General features: G+C 37.6%; 1 protein-coding gene across 2 annotated transcripts in view; it reads right to left on the bottom strand.

The window, feature by feature from the left end:
- Nucleotides 1-1,761: 1,761 nt before the first annotated feature.
- brinp3a.1 (bone morphogenetic protein/retinoic acid inducible neural-specific 3a, tandem duplicate 1) overlaps nucleotides 1,762-20,342 on the bottom strand; it is a 55,278-nt gene continuing 36,697 nt past the window's right edge. For both annotated transcript variants that reach the window (XM_077014773.1, XM_077014772.1), the window contains exons 5-8: nucleotides 14,355-14,460; nucleotides 13,784-14,020; nucleotides 10,101-10,323; nucleotides 1,762-5,785 (exon numbers count right to left, since the gene is read on the bottom strand). In XM_077014773.1, coding sequence (XP_076870888.1) covers nucleotides 4,669-5,785; nucleotides 10,101-10,323; nucleotides 13,784-14,020; nucleotides 14,355-14,460 — 1,683 coding nt within the window. In that variant the 3' untranslated portion in view covers nucleotides 1,762-4,668. The remainder of the gene's footprint in view (nucleotides 5,786-10,100; nucleotides 10,324-13,783; nucleotides 14,021-14,354; nucleotides 14,461-20,342) is intronic.

The following is a 20,342-nucleotide window of genomic DNA, read 5'->3' as shown; positions in this document are numbered from 1 at the left end:
AGCACTTCCAGGGCACCTTGTACTTAGAGCAAAGTTAAAGAGCTTATATCCTACATTTTCTTTTCTATTTTTCCTCGATGTTCATTTATGTTTGTGTGACTTTATGTTCCAAAGTACAATCATAATTACTTTTTAAATCACAAATTTCCAATCTCATTTAATTAAATAAGATGTTTCTGTTACTGTGCCTTTAAAACATATATGGTAATAAAACATTGTCTGTTCTGATTGGCTGTCCTGTATTGTCCCTAATTCAGAGCAGAAACATGCCTGAGAATGGCAGTGTAACTGGGTGGGTCCAAACTGCTATAGGTTGAATAGGTTGAGGTATGTAAATGAGTTGTTCATGATGACATCAGAGAAATAGTGATTTCACAATGGGCTGTTTTTGCTGCTTAGATTTCATACATGGGCTCTGTGGACCAAAGAGGTGAACAGTGTGTTTTGAAACTTTAACAATATTTACATATTACTTAAAACTTTTTATTTCAATAAAAGGTTGGGAATTCAACTCTCCATGTTAGGTTCCATGTTAGGGCAAGATACATTCCGTGTTTTCATATTTCAGTTTCATGCGTGAACATTATATTTTTGTCCCATTACAGTTATTTTGGTGCATCGGGAAGGAAACAATATGGACATCATGTTCCGTTCATAGTGTTTCTTGCGTGAAGTATGAAAATATTCTGGTTTCAGGGACCTTTCAGTTTTAACTGTAAGAGTTCAAACAAATGTCAGTACAGGGTTCATATATGGTCTTTTATTGGCTTCATTATGATTTTTCTTCAGTCTTGTCACTTACTTAAGTGTAGCATTTTCACGGAGCTAACGCCATGGCTATAGGATATATTTATAATTATGCAGAACATTATGCAGTGTCTATTATTACCTGGGTGGATAAATTAATTGCTCTTGCACACTAGTTTTGCAGCAATGACTGCAACCAATTACTCAAACCACATTTTAATGTCCCTTTCCTCCACATACGTTACATTTTTTTGTCTTGTTGTTGCTGTTGATTCTGTAGATGAGTACATTTATTTGAACACGGTTATGAAGCCTTCTCTTGTCATAACAAAAGTTTATTGATTAATTATTTTCTTCCAAAGTGGAAGAAAAAAATCTTCCATAGTGGAAGGCATACATAATGTTCATTTTTAAACACTTATTCTTTCATTTCTCCTATCTTTGATAAATGTATGGCAAAGATTTTGCCATGTTTGTTTAACATTATTAACTCAAAAAGACAAATAGATAATAAAAACAGGCTTTTCGTTAAGCAAGAGAAGCTATCTAGGTAGGAGGTTGTGGTTGTTCCCACCACAAATAGACTTGAGTACCCTTAGATAATCACAAATGAGTATAAACAGTGGTTATGTATCACAAACGTTCTGACTGCTATGCTATGGTTCTCCATGTATTTTCATTAAGTTTTACATTTTCATAGTAAGTGCTTTTTATAGCCTTCAAAGAGTACTGAATGCAGATGATGGGAAGGTGTATTATTTTTATTATTCATTATAGCCTAAAAATGAAACCAAATGGATATCTAATTAAAGGGGCATGTGTAACAAATGAAAACATACTTGCCAGATAGGCTAGGTTCTAGGTCCATAGAAGTCCAAACTAATCAACTTCAAAGTGGCTGGCAAATATACAATAAGTTATGGTGATGCCTTGAAAGAGATAAGTTTATGTGCCCCTGAATTTCATTGCAAATAGTATGAACACATATTTCATGTTTTGTCTGGACAGCTTTATTTCATTTGTAAATGTACATCAATTACTCTCATCCAGGCCTGCAACACATAAAAAAACATGGAACAGAAGCAAGATAGGGCTAGTGAGGTAAAAATAAAATAATAATAATGGGAAAATAATTTAATGATGATGTGATTTGAAACAAGTCATGTCAACAGGTTACTATAATCAACCTTTGGTACTAAACAACAGGCAGGATTGGTCAATCCAGCTGGAGCAAACAACGTCTAAGCATGACCACTTTGGCAACAAATGTGTCAGAAAATTAATGAAAATGTTGAAAAGTAATATTCCTCAAAGATAGTTAGGAAGGGATCTGGATATTTCACCATCTATGGTGCACAACAATTTGTGGAGGAATTTCATTGTGTAAAAAGGAAAGGTACTAAGGTACATTGTGTAAAAATGAAAGGTACTAAGGTACATTGTGTAAAAAGGAAAGGTACTAAGCTTAAATGGAATCTCCGATCTCTCACTACTGCAGCAACTGCAGGTTGTCACATGACTGGAAGCAGTGGCACATAAATGAAAGTTGTTTTTATTAAGCATTGATGCTGAGTAGGTGAGGCTCATACGAGTGTGTCCTTGAAAGTGTGGGAAAAGCACCACATACCTAATGGAAACCTGACAGAGGGAAGCGATCCATGCTGTTCTAATATGAGGGTATCTTTTACATGAGGTATCGCAGTGTATGATTTTATTTGTATTATTAAATACAAAATACTTATTTGCATATGAAAAACATTTTCGAAAATATGCTTGTCCCCTTTTTTTAACATGTACTATAGACCATTGCATGTTCTTCTCTTGTCTATTTGTAGTTTGTATCCTTTACAGTACATCTACAGCGTTTGGCACGCATCCTTATCCAGACCAACATACATGGATCAGTATGACCATATGTGTGCTCCCGGGCAGCTGAACTCATGACCTTGGTGTCCTGAGCACCATACCCTACCTAGCGAGCTGCAGGAGTCTACCTACAACCTACAGTCATTGCCAGTATGAGGAATGTCTGAAGAGGTTACTTCAGTGAACAAACTAAATGCAAGTATCAATATATTGTTTTAAGATTGATACTGCATACATACTGTGTTTCAATTAAGGATGTCATACAGAAATGGTCAGAAATCTCTTCTACACAGCCAAACCATTTGTACACACTGCCTCCCACACACAAACGTGTGAGGGGCAGAACTGTAGGAGGTCAGACGTGCCCCGGTCATTGTGATCCTGCAGGTTGTGATATGAACTTCTGCACTAATGGGTCTTTATTCTTTGCCTGTCTTTCATCTCTCAGCTGCCAACCCTCAATGAAAGTGAAGGAGACAGAGAGGGCTGGAGAGAAATTATTCCCCTCTGCTACTGTAAAGTGGCTTTTGATACAGCAAGATCTGGAGGAACAATTCTATATTTGTCCTTTGTTTTGGGAAGGACAAAGTTAATTATATCTAAGGCCACCCTTCCACACCCTTTATATATTACTACATTCATATATTATTACATTTCAAAAACAGAAATACTTGTATACCAGCCACTGCCTTCATCCAGACTGATATCCTAGTCCCATTCTTTCAAACCAATAGTTTGTTTTTGTTACCACAAACCTAACTGCTTTTGCATTTGCTTTTTATGCATTTATTTTATTCAAATAAGCTCAAATCAAATTCCTTCTATTGGGATGCTATTTATTTAGTGCAGAATTTCCCTAGACCCTTCACTAGACTATGCAGTAATGGGGAATGAGCTTAAGGTTGAAATAATTAATATATTCCAAGTTAACCTAACTTAACAATTATTAAAACCAAAAAAATGCCTCCAAGAACTTCATTTTGTTCCACTGTTTTATTGACTACTGCATAATTTGAGGTAATGGTTAAATCGGCACACGGTTGTCATGAGGCAAGCACATGGGCAGACTTATCTTCAGTGTTAGGCTTGTCTTTAATATATAATTCTGTCTTCCAGCATGTTGCTACTTCAGAGATAAACTAAGGTCATCTAGTCAATCAGACAATCTGGAAAATCATGTGGACTACACCAAACTGAAATTGAAAATGGTCTCCCTCCACATCACATATTTATTCACCTAAATTAAAACATTGTGAGAAAACATCCAATAATAGTACATCAGAATATGAAACCTTTGACCAAGCTTTAATTGCTACTCACTCTTGTACTTAATTTTAATAAAATATTAAGTACTCAGGGACAACACATAAAAAATGTATTTTATTTACTGTATTAACAAGTTCTATACATTTTATGGATATTACCTCTGTAACCTGTCACAAATAATTGATTTATAAAAATAAAACACATAACATTAGGACTGGTATGTCACTTGTATGTCAACAAAATTCATTCTATAGTTGTACAAATACCTGAAAAATACTTCTACCAACAAAACCATCTTCTGCTGACTCCAATACTGGCATACATGTGTGATACAAGAACAATGGACAGAACAGTACAGTTAAGCAATTCGATTGGTCTGGAGAGGAGATCCTGATTACACTGACAAGGTTGAGTTTAAAATGTGTTTTCGGCCTCTGTTAAGCACACAGACCAGAGTGATGACATGAAAACAAAAAATCATGCTAAAAGGAAGTGAATGCTATTTTCTACATGTTTACAATTCACTATTCTATTTGCAAGGATCTGTGCTGCACCTTTGAAAATTAAATGTGAGTCCATTGCAACAGAGATACTACAAATCATGACTAGTTCAAAAAGAATGAAAGGCAACACTTGGGTCTTTGTTTTTACATGGTCCAGTACATTATTGAAAGTTCTAATTTGGGAAAAAAATTAAATAAAAATGACCCAAGGAACAGTTCAGAAGAAGTGTGATTGTATTTATATTAAAGTTTGAAAACAGCTAAACTGATAGATTTAAGTGCCTGATTAGCTACATAGTTTGGTGGTCTCGTACTCCATTGAGTTGGGTTGCTTGGCACTGAAAGCCTGCAGGGCAGACTGAATTCGCACCACATCAGTACTGGAGAGCTTGAGGCGGTGGCGCAACAGACAGGAGAACAGGTCCAGGGGCTGCTGGCCCGGAGGGGAGAGTCGGTTCACCCGGTCTCGGATCTCCAGCAGTTGCAGCAGGGCTGAATCCTGTGAGCCGTGTGTGTACGGGTAGTCCAGCTGCAGGATCAAATCCTGGATGGAGTCTGGATCAAAATGCATACTGTAACCAAACACCTGCATGCTGTTGATTTTCATGTAGCCCAGATTCTGTGAGGAATCCATGTACTCCAAAGGCTCAAAATAGACGGTGCCATTCGCTTGGGCTGAGACTGTTTTGACACGGCTTCTCAGGTATATGTGCACTGTCTCAAAAAATGTCTTCCACTTGTTTCCGAGAGTCAGCGTCCAGTTAAAACAGTCAAGTGGAATTTCTAACTTGGTCCTCTCCCAGTCAGGGTAATTGTTCTGGTCTATGGGCATGATCCAGCTCTCGGAGTGACTGCCTCCAAAGGGGTTTATGTAGACAGACAGCACAGGTTCCAGTGTGCTGTTCTTAGTAAGGCAGATTTGGAGGGAGAGTCCCAGGAGCATGTGAACATGACTGGACTTAAACTTGTTGCTTTTCAGTGTCAGTAGCATCCTCTTCCTCCACGAGGGATCAAACCAGTTGTTGAGCCTTACATCATTGCTGACGAACATGGCATGAATGCTAATTCTCCCATCTCGCTTTTGGAGGAGATAACGCATCTCCAGGTCTTGGAGATCTGTCTCAAAACCGATGTAGTTGTCAGTAGAGTCTGGGATGACATTCCTACAGGTCCCCTGGCTCAGCATGTACGCTGGGTTGCAGCTGGCACATCGCGAGCGGTTCTCATAAGAGCAGGAGGCGCACAGGGGCCCGTCGCCTACCATACATGGGATGATGCCCTGACATGATGGTGTATCATAGGGACAGGAGCAGACCCGTGTCTCTTCCATATAGGTGCCCAGCTGGTTGTTCTCACTGCAGTACATAATGGAAAGGATGTAGTTCAGCCAATAGCCGAAAGATCTGCAAGGAAAGAAAATTTGTAATAAAATAAAATGTCTTTTGTGATGAAAAGGTTTATATTCAAGTCTTGCTTTCCTCATAGAAGATTGAACAGTGTTTGGAATGTAAGCATGCTGGAGTGGTATTTGTCAGAGTGGCTTTTTAAAATTTTCTTTCTTCAGTGTAAATTGTCAGTTAAGATTAATACATACTAAAATGAGTATGAGTAAATACACCAACTGGATTAAATCAACATGAAATGCATTGTGTGATAATACTGAAATACAAGATTTTGCATCCTAAGTGGAGTGGATTGCCTTTTTGTAGAACATTAAACAGGAAAATCAGAACTAGTCAGTATGCTCACTGTGTGCACCGTCGGTGTAGTTCTGAACTGTTCTATGGTTGTAATGAATGTATTACTAGGTGCAGTACATACTAGAAGCAATTTTAGGGGTTAGTAATTAACAGAACCATCCAGTACCACATTGTCACCTTTTCCCATGCAAAAGGAAAATAATAATATTCTAGCATGAAAAACACAAATAATGATAAATGGTTTTTTTTCTGTGTGTGGCATGTGAGGGAATATTTTATATTTTAATGTTAACAAGTTCAAAAACAGCTCGCAAGGTCCCACAGATAAATAACCCGTTAAGGGTAACTTTAGCTATGTAAATTAGTTTCTTCCCCCTTTTTCTAGAGCTAAAATCTATTTTCACACTGGCCTTGTGCCATCTACCATGCAGGCCTTGAAGATATCCGTTCTTTGCCATGGAACTTCTGCTCACTGAGAGAAAAACAGTTTCTCTTGGCTTAAAACATAAGTGATGCCAACAGAACGTGTAAATATTCATGGCTCTGTTGCCTGAGAGGCGCAGGTGGATGGCAGTGGAGGAAAAATCTTTCCTGCCTGTCAGCAATTTTTTTTTATTTATTTATTTATTTATTTTTGCCAAAAATGAGATAGAAATGCATGTGCGAAACAAAACAGGCTTTCTTCCACTTACTTGGAGTAAAACTGATTTCTTGGGAATTACCATATTCTAAGAACGTGCACAAATGAAAATACCGTATTATAAATGAACAATAATGGCATGAATCGGCAATATTGCTTTACTTTGGCCATATTTGCTGGCTATTTCCATATTAAATGAGCAACATTTTATTAGGTATTGCAAAGATCCAATGTAAATATATATTGTAGAAAAAAATGCATATTATGTATTACGTAGTACACAAACTTTGTTTTGAAAAAAACGGATAACCGGATCAGTCTTTTATCAGTTGTAGGATGAGATGTTTTTTGCATGTCCTTACTATTGTGCATTCGAATTTAAGAAAAAAAGACCAAGGTGATGAAGTTCACAGAAAAAGGGAGTGTGATGATGTAGACAAAATGAATGATGAAATAGCTGTAGATGTCAGATAATCAAGGAAACACATGAAATCTAATGAAAAATTCATTTCCTCTTTCAGTTTTGACAGAACTGAGATAGATCTGGCACAATTATTAAACATTATCAACTATCTTTAGGGTGGAATCTGAATGATTGAAAAGAAGCAAGGTATATGAAAATTTTATTAAAGAGGACAAACATGCTTTATGCAATGTACACAAAAATAAACTAGCTTTCCACAGAAGTACATGTTTCTCCTGAAAAGGAAAGACCCTGGGGTTGATTGTAAAGATTACACAGTAAACTTAAACTTTATCCCTATGTAGCTATGAGGTGTGTGACGATGCATAGTTCAGCAGGGTAAAATACTAATATTACCCTTTCAATATGACTCAAGCACCAATAACAAATCATTAGAATATTCTAACCCAGATTTATGTTTTAGACATATTTAGCAGTTAAAACCTATTGAACATATGGCAGTTTGTATTGTGATACTATATTGAATAGCTAGCTGTCACGGTAGGCCGGGCCCAGGTCTCAGGGGAGACGCCCACTTCCACACATCCCTCGTCATACACACTTCCCCGTTCCCGATCACCTGTTTAGTGACACGCCCTCAGGTGATTGTTCTCGCATGTTTTCAGCTTATCTGTAACTCTTAAATATGCACACAGGTCCAGCCGTCCAATGCTGTGTATTCCTCGCGCCTGTCAGGAGTGAACCAGTGTCTCGTCATCCGTAACTGTTTAGAGACTGATCCTCTGCACCATGCAGAGTGTGATTATTACGTGTTCCCCTGCCGTGACTCCTACCCTTTTGTCTTGTTTTTGTTCTGTAACGTGTGTTGTGTGTGTGTGTGTACCTTGCTTTATGATGGACATTAAAGACCACGCAGCCCCTATAGCACCTCCTGTTACTTCTGTCACGTCACACTGGCTATGTAAAACTTACAAAAATTAGCTTGAAATAACATTTTGTAAACATAGTTTGTGTTTTTTTTTAATAATTTATTTATTTATTATCAGCTCGTTATTGGTCTGGAAGTACAATCATGTCTGGTCAGTAATGTAAAGACATTACGTTAGATAGTGTTGCTCAATGGAAGTCAGTTCAAAATGCTCTTTGTCACGGATTATATAATTCCAGTATAGCAACTATTTGTTCAGACAAAAGAAAACAACAACAATGCTAAATGACGGTCTATAGGCTCTCACCTACCAGCCTCATTTATCTTGGTTGGTTGTGTCACCGTGCATCTGGTACCCAGAAGGAGGGACACACACACACACACACACACACACACACACACACACACACACACACACACACACACACACACACACACACACACACACACACACACACACACTTCACCTGTTCCTCTCCCCATCACCTGATTATTGATAGCCTGCGCACCTGTGCCTGGTTTGTGCTCTTTTGTTCCCCTTTCTAAAGCTCACAGGTGCCAACTTCTCCAATGCTGCACACCACTTGCCTGTACTGTGCTGAAGATGTCTGTTTTCACGTCGACATGCCAAGAGCTTTACCACTCACATTTTACTCTTATTTCTTTTTGCTTGCCGTTGTGTGCTTTACTCTGCTATGGAAAATAAAGCCTCTCTGTAACCACTTGCACATCTCCCTCTCACTGCCACTGTCACACTTTGATTATTTGTCAATTCATGTACATTAACAATTGATTATCAAATTTCCAGGTTTGAGAATGGAAAAAAAAACATGCTATAACTGTTTACAGTGTTTTAGAGTCAGAGCAATTATTTACACACATGTCTTAAGTGAAACTAGAAACATAATAAAAGATACCTAAAATGTATAAGGTTTTGAATAATAATTATAATGATATTGTATTCATGCTCATATTGCTGATTATTTCAGAAGACCTGAGCCAAAACCTCAGGTAATACTGCATTTCTTTTCAAAACTGAATCCAACATTTTTAATGAGTCACTGTCTTGAAGTTGACCCTCAGAATTATGAAATATACTCTTGACTTTAGCATGTCTTTAATCTCAGTCAAGTGATTACCATATTACTTTAACCATCTGTGGCCTCAGGGGTATATATAACGGAGATGTAGCTTATACAGAAATGCTAAGAACCGACTCTTATACTTTACCCAAACGACTACTGCAGGCATTTCATTATGTATTGCTATTTCAAAGCAAAGCATTATGCATTATGATTTCAAAGATATCCCATTTCTTACTCCTTTAATTAAAAAAAAAAACTTATTATACAACAGCCTTTAGATGGGAAGATAAAACCTACTCGCCCAGTAATACTTGCAATGATTAGATAAGATGGCTTATGTGGTTGGAGTGAGACTGGGGTTCTAGCCAAGATAGCAACCTTAATGTAATTATTCTTTCCACAACCTTGGATATGGACTGACCTTGAATATGGACTGAGCAGGGTGTTTAAAGATACCACCCAATTAATGAGCTCATTGGGCTGGCTTGTCAAACCTTATAGCACAACATCAACTTTGAGAGTGAGTAAAAATGAAGTACAAAGATCTTCTTGAATATCAGCTTTGCAGCAAACATACAACTGCAGCTCATTTAGAATTTTCACTGGTCTACAATGTGTTCTTTAACACAGAAGAAGCATCTTATGCAAATTCAGAGGGAGCTTGAAAATTATTTGCTTTCATAAAGTATTGAGAATGCACACTACTCTTAATCAATCTATGGTTGAACTATTGGTCTAATCTACATAGGAAACTATGTTATGTAGGAATGTTTTTGAGAAAAGCTTGGATTATACTAAATGATAGTTGAAACAAATACCATTATTTATAGTATGTGGCTTACCTGAGTCCATGAACAGTAAGAAAAAATCACAACAATAGAACATCTTGCCAGTAAGGACTGTTCAGGTATACATGAAGATATCTGGCATTTGTTTCTTACCTCTCTCTTGGCACAGATATTTTGGGCTGACTTCGGCACCGCTTACTGAGGGTGAAAAGCTTGCTGACTGTCCTCTGTGCTTTGCTGAGCAGCTGTCGAGTGCTGGTCTCCAGCAGCTGAAAGCGCTGGTGAATACCAGGGTCCATTTTCCAAAAGTACTGGACAGCAGTTGTGTTCAGAACGTAGAAAGTTGGCAGTCTTCTCACAAAATTCTGGAACTCCTCTAGAAACCAGACAAGTGTATAGAATGAATGAACTGTGTAATTTTGCCACATATTAGAAACCTGAATCAGTCTTTTTTTTATTAGTCAATACTGTAACTGGTAGCAAAGTGAGCATGTGAAACCACCTTTTCATTCCTTTGATGGAAGCTGAAAGCATTCCTGTGGGACAAAGTACTAATAAGCAAGGACAGCAAGGTACTTTCAATGAACTGAACGGACATTCAGTCATCTCATAGAAGGAGACATTGGCTTTAAAGGGGCATATACACTGTAATCGAAGCAAAAACACTGGCAGTTAGTACTACAAGTAGAGCAGTATCTCCTGTCCCACACAAAACATTTCCAGGTAATGGAAGTTTATTCTCTTCTGCAGTAAGAAAAGAAAATCAATAATTGTATCACAGTGAATACCTGGATCGATACTATGTAATATCTAAAGAAAAATGAGCTCACCATCTATAATTAACAACACAGATCCTCATAAACATTTGACAATATTCCACTGTCACCAAATTGCCTTTTTGGATGTATGGAATCAGGTAATTGAAAACATTATAATTTCCACTCTCTGGTACGCTCAGCAATGCGTAACATATAAAAGCTAAAGGGAAGAAATGTAATGCAGCATTTTCAGTTTGGTTATAGCCATGGAAGGAATGACGCCTCATCACAACAGAGAAACACACTGACTGGTAAATCATCTGCTTCTGCTGGTTGCTAGCTGTTTTCTCTTGGCTTTTAGACAGAAGTTTTCCCAGCCTGCCATCACTGCAGGAGGTGGAGCTCTGGTATGGGACTGTGATGTGTTCTGAATAAACCTGCCCAGTTCTGGCACCATGCCCAGCCCAGGGACAACAAAGCATGCCAAGTCTAAAATGCTGCTTTACCACAGTGACAATGACAGGAGTTCCCTGCAAGCACTTCCCACCATTTCCTTGTCAGACGACCAATACAACAAGGTGACAATTCCTATTTAAATCCATCCTACTGTGTGACAGGGATATTCCCAGATCTGAATGTTATGATAAAATTAACTTGGTACTGGTGTACCATTTTGTCACACTGCTTTAGAATTGGACACTAAGCAAAAACACGGATTTAACCCTCTGGCAGTCTACCTATCAACATGGGGTGGGTTTCTTATGGAAGTAATTATGCTGCAAAACTAGAGAGTTTGTAGAATCTGATCTGAGAACTTATACAATACAATCTGCACTTATGGAAACTTCTAAAATAAATCTTGACATTACAGTTTTAATTCAGAAAATATTTTCACCTCTGCATTTTAATTTTGAAGTCACATACAAAATGATACAAACATTTGAACTAATGCTAAATTAATATAAATGTACTGATTACCACATAAATTCAAGTTTTTTTCTAGTCACAGATTCAAGCTTGCAGCTACATTACACATGACATCACAAGCTAAAATTTGCCTGCCTCAGCTTCTGCTATACTTCTTGCAATCGCTTAGTTGCAAAACCGAATTGCGCACATGTAACTGAACTGAACTTCATGTTTCTCTGAACTGGGGGTGCATGAGATGTTGTAACCAATAAACAGAATTTACAGGTTAAAAAAAGCATTGGATGCATGAGAAAGTGATTCAAGCTCAACAAAGAACTCCAAATGTATGCCAAACCTCTAAATTGTGAGATTACAGAAGGTCAAGCTCGGTTACAGGGGTCACCATTGGTATCAGTACTACCACTGGTTATTCTCTTTGCTGCCTTTGATACCACTGACCATAAAGTTTTTTATAGTAAGAATGCAGATGTAATTTTGGCTATTAGGAACAGTTGTAAAATCAGGGCTCAGTTTGTCCCTGAAAAGAAGGAGCTACATTTAAGATACATTATTTTATATTGCAACATAGTTGCATTGAACTGAGGTATCACCAGGGTGAAATATTTGGGCCACTCAAATTATTTAACTTATACATGCTTCCTCTTACCTACATGACTTTACCACATCTAAGCAGACAACATCTTGGCCTGCTTCCCAAGCAACTATGCTCCCCTCAACATCCGTTTAAGTGTCTTGAGCACGTCACTGGATGGGCCAAAACTTTATGCAGTTGAATAAAGATAGAACTAAGATTATTATATTTGGAAACAGCAGTGAGAAACACAGACTAGCAGCCTATCTGGACTTGAAAACCATCAGATCTAAAGAATGACCTTGTAACCTTGGCATAATAATAGAGCCCGATTTCAGTTTCAGCAGTCATATCAAATTAGTTATTAAATCAGTATTTTATCATCTTTAGAACATCACCAAGAGATTTCTTGACTAAACCAGACCCAGAGAAACACATCCTTAGTCTACTTTTATTTCTAGTAGGATTGATTACTGTAATGCACACCTAATGGCAATCTTAAACAGCTTCAGTTGAATCAAAATGTAGCTGCCAAAGTGCTCACTATGAGCTAAAGAAGGGAGTACATCAGCCACATCTTTACTATATTAGAGAGGTGACTATAAACTGTTTAATGGCATAGGACCAGACATCTCTATGCTGATATGTTGCAGTGTTATGAGCAAAGCAGTACACTCAGATCAATACGGAATAGTCAGTTAATCCGGCCTTAGGTAATGACTTAGCAGAGATGCAGTGTTTAGAGAATATTGTTTAGAGTTGTCAGAGAATATTACGGGATCCCAGAAATGAGATGCTTTAAAATCTACACTAAACACTGTACTTAATGCACTATAGCACTGCACAATTTCTTTTCAGCACCTATACCATTTTTTTCTCAACACGTTACATGTTTAATTTGAACTCAGTGACTGATAATATGAACAGAATTTATTGTAATTAAAACATTTATCCAAAATGTTTTCATTTAAATGCAGACAACAATTGGGCATATCGAGTTCAGAAATGGTTGTAACATATGTGTTTAGCTACATCCCTAGAAGTAGAGGCCACAAACAAAGCTACAGTGTATTAACTGAATTAAGGAAAACAAATGTAGGCATCACCCCAATGCATTTTTGTATCATGCCTGAATGGTCTATTAGAACCTCCTATGCCTACTAATTTAAACAGAGACTTTTCAATTATATGTATGTTAGAATATTTTGAATTGATCATTGAACATTTCCAGAGTGCACAGTGATGACAAACAAAGCACCTGTCTATCATCAAATGTATAGTGGGCCAACTTTAATGATTAATGCAAATTATTTTCCTTTTATAATTAACTCCTGGGGCAACTGAATTGTTAAATAATGATATAAATAAAGAGGTATGTAATGCATGAAGGGTTTCACAAAATGCTCATATTATAACAGTCTTCTAAAACTAAGTGGATGAAACTCATGATGCTGTCAGGAAACTCACCCTAGTTCGTCAGGCAGCTAGAAGACTCAAAGAATCAGTCACTAATTAGCAAACAGATGTTAATCTTCTCTGAAATGTGACATTCCTGATAAATTGCTTGTATAGCCTACCTGATTCCTCAAACTCCTGATTGGCTTGGTTCCAGGAATCTCTAATGAGTCTTAGGCTGTCCTGCATGGCTTCCAGGTTTTCACTGGGGCAGTTGCACTGTGGGTAGTCCACACTGCACTGACACCAGCAGTCATTGTCATTACACTTAAAATCGCCCTCAGAGCGGCAGCTGATATAGCTGAGCGCCGCCTGTACAAACCGGCTTCTCAGGTACCCCGGCAGAATGGCCTGGAGACCTGAGGGAAGGTCAGATTTGCCATCATTAGTGAGAGGATACATGTCCTGAATTTAACTCAGACCTGTAAAGACACCAAACAGAGACAACAAACAAACAAGAAATCTCATGGTGTACTTCAAGATACTGGAGTCTCAGAAAGAAACCTTTTATCTTTTTCTGAGTGCAGTTTGTGGAGAAAGCTTGATGACACAGAAGACCATTAAAAGTTATCATTTTCTTTCTTCAAATGATGATTTTTATTTTAATATGTGCAAAATGGAGAAGAGAAGAAGGTCAACAGTTTTATAAAAAAAAAATACAACTGGAATATTTTAAAATTATGAAGGTTTTACCTTGTAATTGAATCTTGTTTTCAGGACTCTGAACCAGGACTGAACTGACAGAATCGAGGTTGTCATAGTTACTGCATCCTAAAGGGCCTGTCCTTGTTTCAGTCACCTAAAAGATGAAAAACAAAAAAGAGAAAATGTAGGAAATAGAGTGCACATGTGATTAAAAATAAGATCTAAAAATAAAATCTATCTGCTGCTATCTAAAAATAAAATCTAATTCACACTGTAAATATTAAAAGACAAATCCCCCCTGTGCATACATATAGTAATGTTATCAAGCATTCAAATTCAAATTGCTATGCTTTCTACAGTGAGTGGTCCTTGATTTAAATTGAGACTACTTTGGAACAACTGCTCACATAAAGAAAAAAAAAACATACAAAACCATACAAAATGTCAACCATCTTGACATGGTAGCATTCTTAAATGAAACCAGTAGTTATCCAGAACACTGAAGGAACTGTATTGTTAAATAATGACACAAATAAAAAAATATATAACAATTGTAACATTTACGTCATGAGGTGATTATGATTAAGTGCATTATGTGTGGTTGCCATTGCTGTCTGCCCACTCTCCTAACCCTAGAATATGTTTTTTGTTTTGAGCATGCAGTGTACATGTGTTTTTAACTAGCCCTCAGTGTACATGTATGTTTTTGACTAGCCCTAAGTGTACACATGTGTTTTTGACTAGCCCTCAGTGTACAAATGCGTGTGTCTCACGCTCAATGCGTGAGAGTTGGCAACCTTGCATATATGTTTTTGACTAGCCCTCAATGTACATGTATGTTTTTGAATTGCCCTCAATGTACACATATGTGTTTTGACTAGACCTCAGCGTACATGTATGTTTTTGACTTGCCCTCAGTGTACACATATGTGTTTTTCTCACATGTGACTCCTCTACTACGCTCTCTTCACTGGCTTCCAGTAGCGGCACGCATCAGATATAAAACCTTGATGCTTGCTTACAAAGCCAAAAATGGACTGGCCCCTCCCTACATGATGTCCATGGTCAAAAGCCGATCTGTACAGCGAACACTTAGAACCTCAAGCTTGGCTTGACTTGGCTTGACTCCATGCTTAAAGTCTCATAGAAGACAAAGCTCCAGACTATTCTCAAGATGGTGGAACGATCTTCTATTAGCTGCTAGGACTGCAGAGTCTATTGCTATCTTCAAGCGTAGACTGAAGACTCACCTGTTGAGTTCTTACCAGAGCACTAACTCAGCTGATACCACTTGCCGTTGTTCTTAAATTGTATGTCTGTCTATGGTTATTTGTGCTTCTTGGCAAATGCCTAATGTGCAAAACACTAGGTAGTGATACTGACTCCTGTAGTTTAGTAGTAGTCTGACTCAATGGTGTCTTGAATTCTGGCCTATCTGTACTATTTCCTAGGATGTATTCTGTGATCAGAAGCAAAGCACTTTGTAAGTTGCTTTGGATAAGAGCGTCTGCTAAATGCTGTAAATGTAAATGGGTCATTCCAGGATTTTGGTACATTTCCTGTCCCACCACTTAAATTTCAAATGTACATATCCAAAATATCTAAATGACTATTTTTTTAAACATTGTACTTGTTATAAGACAAACTGTAAAATTTGGTGGAAAAATAAGCGTCTTAGATATTATTCAAAAGACCGAATACCTTTGAACCACCTCAAAAAATGGCCATTTTCTCTTGTCCCACACATTGGGTGACCAACTCCTTTACCAAATTTAACAATTAAAATAAGCTCTAAATAAATTACTTCCTCTTGTATATTGTTGAAATGCATCTCCTTTACTTATGAAAACAACTTATTTGGTCTACATTGTATTGCATGTCACAGTTTTTACACTATTAAGTTGTGTCCCACAACATGCGCGCAGCCCTGTTACCATAAGGAATTTTATCTGGCAGAGAAAGGGTTAAAAATATTTGTGTACTAGCACAAAGGAATTTGCATCACAAGGACATTTCCTGCCCACATGGCAAGAAAGATGATAAGTGCTCTAACAATTTTCAAGGTTTTTTTCCAAATATGTTTGTCCAAGTTGTGTGTGTCACTCAGTGAATGCAACCCTGTTCCTCATATTGTAAGACTAATATTGAGTAGAGTCAAAATTTACTTTATATACTTATATAACCATATTTGTCCTTGATCTTGTATACATGGCTAAATTTTACAGTGAGCATCTGTTCCTGGGGTAGACCACAACTTAGCCTAAATTTGCAAACCTGTTACTGCATACCAATTTACTGCACACCAATCTAATAAAGAAAAAACTTCTTCCATATCTGAGATTGACGAATCAAACTTTTTGATAGTTTATAACCTGTAGATTATAAATATATGATTTAAAATGATCAAATTGAAGATCAAATTTTCAGAAGTTACCACCCCTGAAATGTACCAAAATCCTGGAATGACCCAAATGTAATGTAAATGTTTTTGACTAGACCTCAGCGTAGGCCTACATGTGTTTTTGACTAGTCCTCAGTGTGCATGTGTGTGTTTTTGACTAGCCCTCAGTGTACATGTACAAGCAGTCATGGTATGAGGGTTAGGGAACTGGTATTGTGCCTGGAGGGTTGTGGGTTCAACTCCCAGGCCCTAGGCCATGACTGAAGTGCCCTTGAGCAAGGCACTTTTGCCCAACCGTGTGCCGAGCTAGGGTTGCCCACTTCTTTGGGCATGTGTATTCTCCAGGCCCCATGTGATCACTAGTGTGTGTGTGTGTTCTCACTGAACAGATGGGTAAATGTGGAGGACAAATTTCAATTGGGGTGAAAATCAAATATGGCATATTATTATGTGTTTTTGACTAGCCCTCAGTGTACATGTATGTGTTTTGACTAGCCCTCAGTGTACATGTATGTGTTTTGGCCCACTAGTGACATGAAGGAAGCAATAGTGAGTACCTTCTGACAGACACATCTTCTACTCTCTTTGTTACATATTTTTTCTTAATACTTGTACAACATGTTTTCTTCATAAAATAAATTGCAATTGTAGTAAAGTAAAAAAGGTAGATTTCCTCATTGAAAATGATGTGGTCTGTTTGAAGATGGAAACAATACGTGTAACATGGATATAAGGTTAAGGTTAATGTTTTCATGCTAATGAAGATGATGAGTGACAAACAAAATGGCAAAGTTGATTACACCTTACTAATTTGTTACACAAGCAGCATACCCATTATAGAGAAATCCTTTATTTAATTTTCATTTAATGGGTTTAAATAACTCATATAAAGATGGGGAGTGGGGCAGAGAACTGGGGGAACTGGAATAAAAGTGTGACTTAAACAAGCGTAGTGCAGGCGTTTCCATCCCTCACACTGATGCATCCACACAATTAATTAAAGTTCACGGAGCCTTTGCAGGGATCAGCAGATTCATTTTTAACTGAGACAGATGTCCAACTTAAAGGGAGAATTGACCGAATGCAAATATAAGATGGCTTTTTCTATGCATAGCAATAAGTCTATCTTCAATAAACCCCAGAAGAGTGGAGCATTGCATAGCTTAAAGCTGTTTTTTTAGTTTTTGAAAGAAATCATACTGGTAGACTTTGCTTAGGTAAATCCTACACTAAACTGACTGTTGATGATGGTAAGATTTGAAGACATCCCCTTTTTTATCATGACACTTGAGCAACTTTGAAATCTTATAAATTAAATTAGATTTTGAGCACATTATAATAATAGTGTTAATTTTTGTATTTATTAATAACCCCATTATCCACAGTGATTAATCTCTGATGATTACATCTGGATGTCCAACTGTTGATTTTAATGAGATCAGTAATTGGTCTGCAGACCACTTCCTGAGAAGCAGTGTGTTTATATGAAGTATTAAAGGAAATACATCATGTCGCTCTCAGTCACTGTGAATCTGTCCCTGCTAAGATTCTTCATTGCAATTTATAAGGGAGACACTAAAGAAAGCTGCACCATAAAAGTACGTTTATCATGAGCACATCCGTTAGTCAAATAACAGCATTAGAAGTAATGAAACAACCATAATAATAACAATTTTAAATATACATATACAATAAAAACAATAATGGTTCCTGTGTGGAGTGTGTATAGCAACATTCATTCCTGTGCATCAAAACCCCCAGTGTTAACACCTGCCATGTTGAATGAGCTTTTCTAGTGCTCATCCATATCCAGCTGCACCAAAATGGACACAGTGGGAGTTAATTAAAGCCTGGGGATTTTTCTGTGTACTACTGAGATGTGACTGCTTCAGCCCTCAGGCCACCTATACGCTAAGGAGTGAGGGAGGACTGTTTTCAATTGCACTTAAAGTTATCATTCACCCTGTCCTTTGTTTAGCTTTTGACTTTTGTTTACCTGCAGCATGTGGTCTCCTGTCAGTCCTATCTTTGTAATCCTTACCCAGTCTGCCCCATGCTTGTCTCCACCCAGGTTGCCATAGCTCCTGTTGTTAGCACAGCTCCGTTTATTTCAACCAATCATCACCCTCAGTTGTTCCTTGTCAACTGTCCTATCACCTTGTGCATTTAAACCCCAGGGTGTGTCCTAGACTCTTCGTATAGCTTTGTGTGTGTGTGTGTGTGTGTGTGTGTGTGTGTGTGTGAGTGTGTGTGTGTGTGTGTGTGCAGGGTAGGATATTATAACTGTGCTTCCTCCAGCTGTGTGATTCTGTTTTACCTTCTGTTCAGCCATGTTTATTTAGTTTAGGTATATATTCTGTTTAGGTTCTGTTAAATCACCTTATGTTCCTGAAAGATATTGAGAAGATCTTCTCTATGAATTTTCACAGAGGACATTGTCTGTGAATCAGACTGAGAAGCCATGTACCAGCTGTGGCATCCATATGAAGTCAATAAAGAGTCTTCATTTCCATCTCTCTCATTTCCATGTCCGGACACCTCCAGGTCATGGAGCCAGATGTGACATGAGTATTGTAAAATCTCAGTACGGAGATTTAATAAGTATAGGTAAGGAACAATATAGTGATACTATGTTATCTTCTGATGTAAATTAGAATTAAATAAATTATTTTTGGTGTGTGCTGAGTAATTACGGTATGCAGAAATTATCATAAAAGCATTTGTTTAAAGACCGTTCCTGAGTGGGCCTAAATTTATGCATAGCTAATAACTTGAATTAGACCCTCAGTCTGCTAGTGTGAATATAATAGGCCTATGAAATATGGAATGCATATTAAAAAGATTATTTAAGTGTTTTCACCATGGCTGGAATAAAGTCTGTATAAAGCCTTTGTGTAAGTCTTTGCACACATAGAAAGATATAAGCCCTGCTCTGGTGGAAGCTTTTTAACAAAGCATACTGTATTCTAAAACAGCTTATCGGGTGAAACTCTGAACACCATATGTTTGTTTGGTTCATCACATATGAAAAGCACAGAATTTGTTCAGCTCTGTGTCACAGTACTAAATTTACTCTTTAAAATCACAAAAAATTGAGTGAAAAAGTAGTCAGATCACTGAACAGAAACACATGTCATTTGTTTTGGTACTTGTTTATTCGTAATATGGCCATGTCATCCTGGGTCTTTATGGAAGAGGCTGGAAATCATGCTTCTTGCAGCAGAAACTGGTAGGAAGATAAGTCCATCTGCTCCTTCATACAGATGGTTGTATGGTGCAGGAAATGATGGTCAGCATGGAAAAAGCATCTCATTCTGAGATTTCATATCTCTGGGGCCCAAACTGTTACGTTTTGAGCAGCCTGGTGGTCTGGAAGCTAAAGTTAGACTAGACTCCGTGTCTGCAAAGAGGTCAGTCTATCTGCGAGCAAGCAGAGATTAAAGCCAAACTGTCACCTTTGGCTATGTTTTAATAGCACAATGTACTGCCTCATACCAAAAAATCATAGTATTCACTACTTTATCAAAACTGATAAAACCTGACCACTGACATGACTGAAATTCCAAGAAACCAACATCCATGGTGGCATGACATACATTCTGTGTTCCAGTACCTGCCCTCTAGTTCCAAAACAG

This window comes from Brachyhypopomus gauderio, chromosome 8 (genome assembly GCF_052324685.1).
Source record: "Brachyhypopomus gauderio isolate BG-103 chromosome 8, BGAUD_0.2, whole genome shotgun sequence".
NCBI lineage: Eukaryota > Metazoa > Chordata > Actinopteri > Gymnotiformes > Hypopomidae > Brachyhypopomus > Brachyhypopomus gauderio.
The sequence above is the reverse complement of the archived record's forward strand: the minus strand, read 5'-3'. Positions and strand labels throughout refer to the sequence as shown.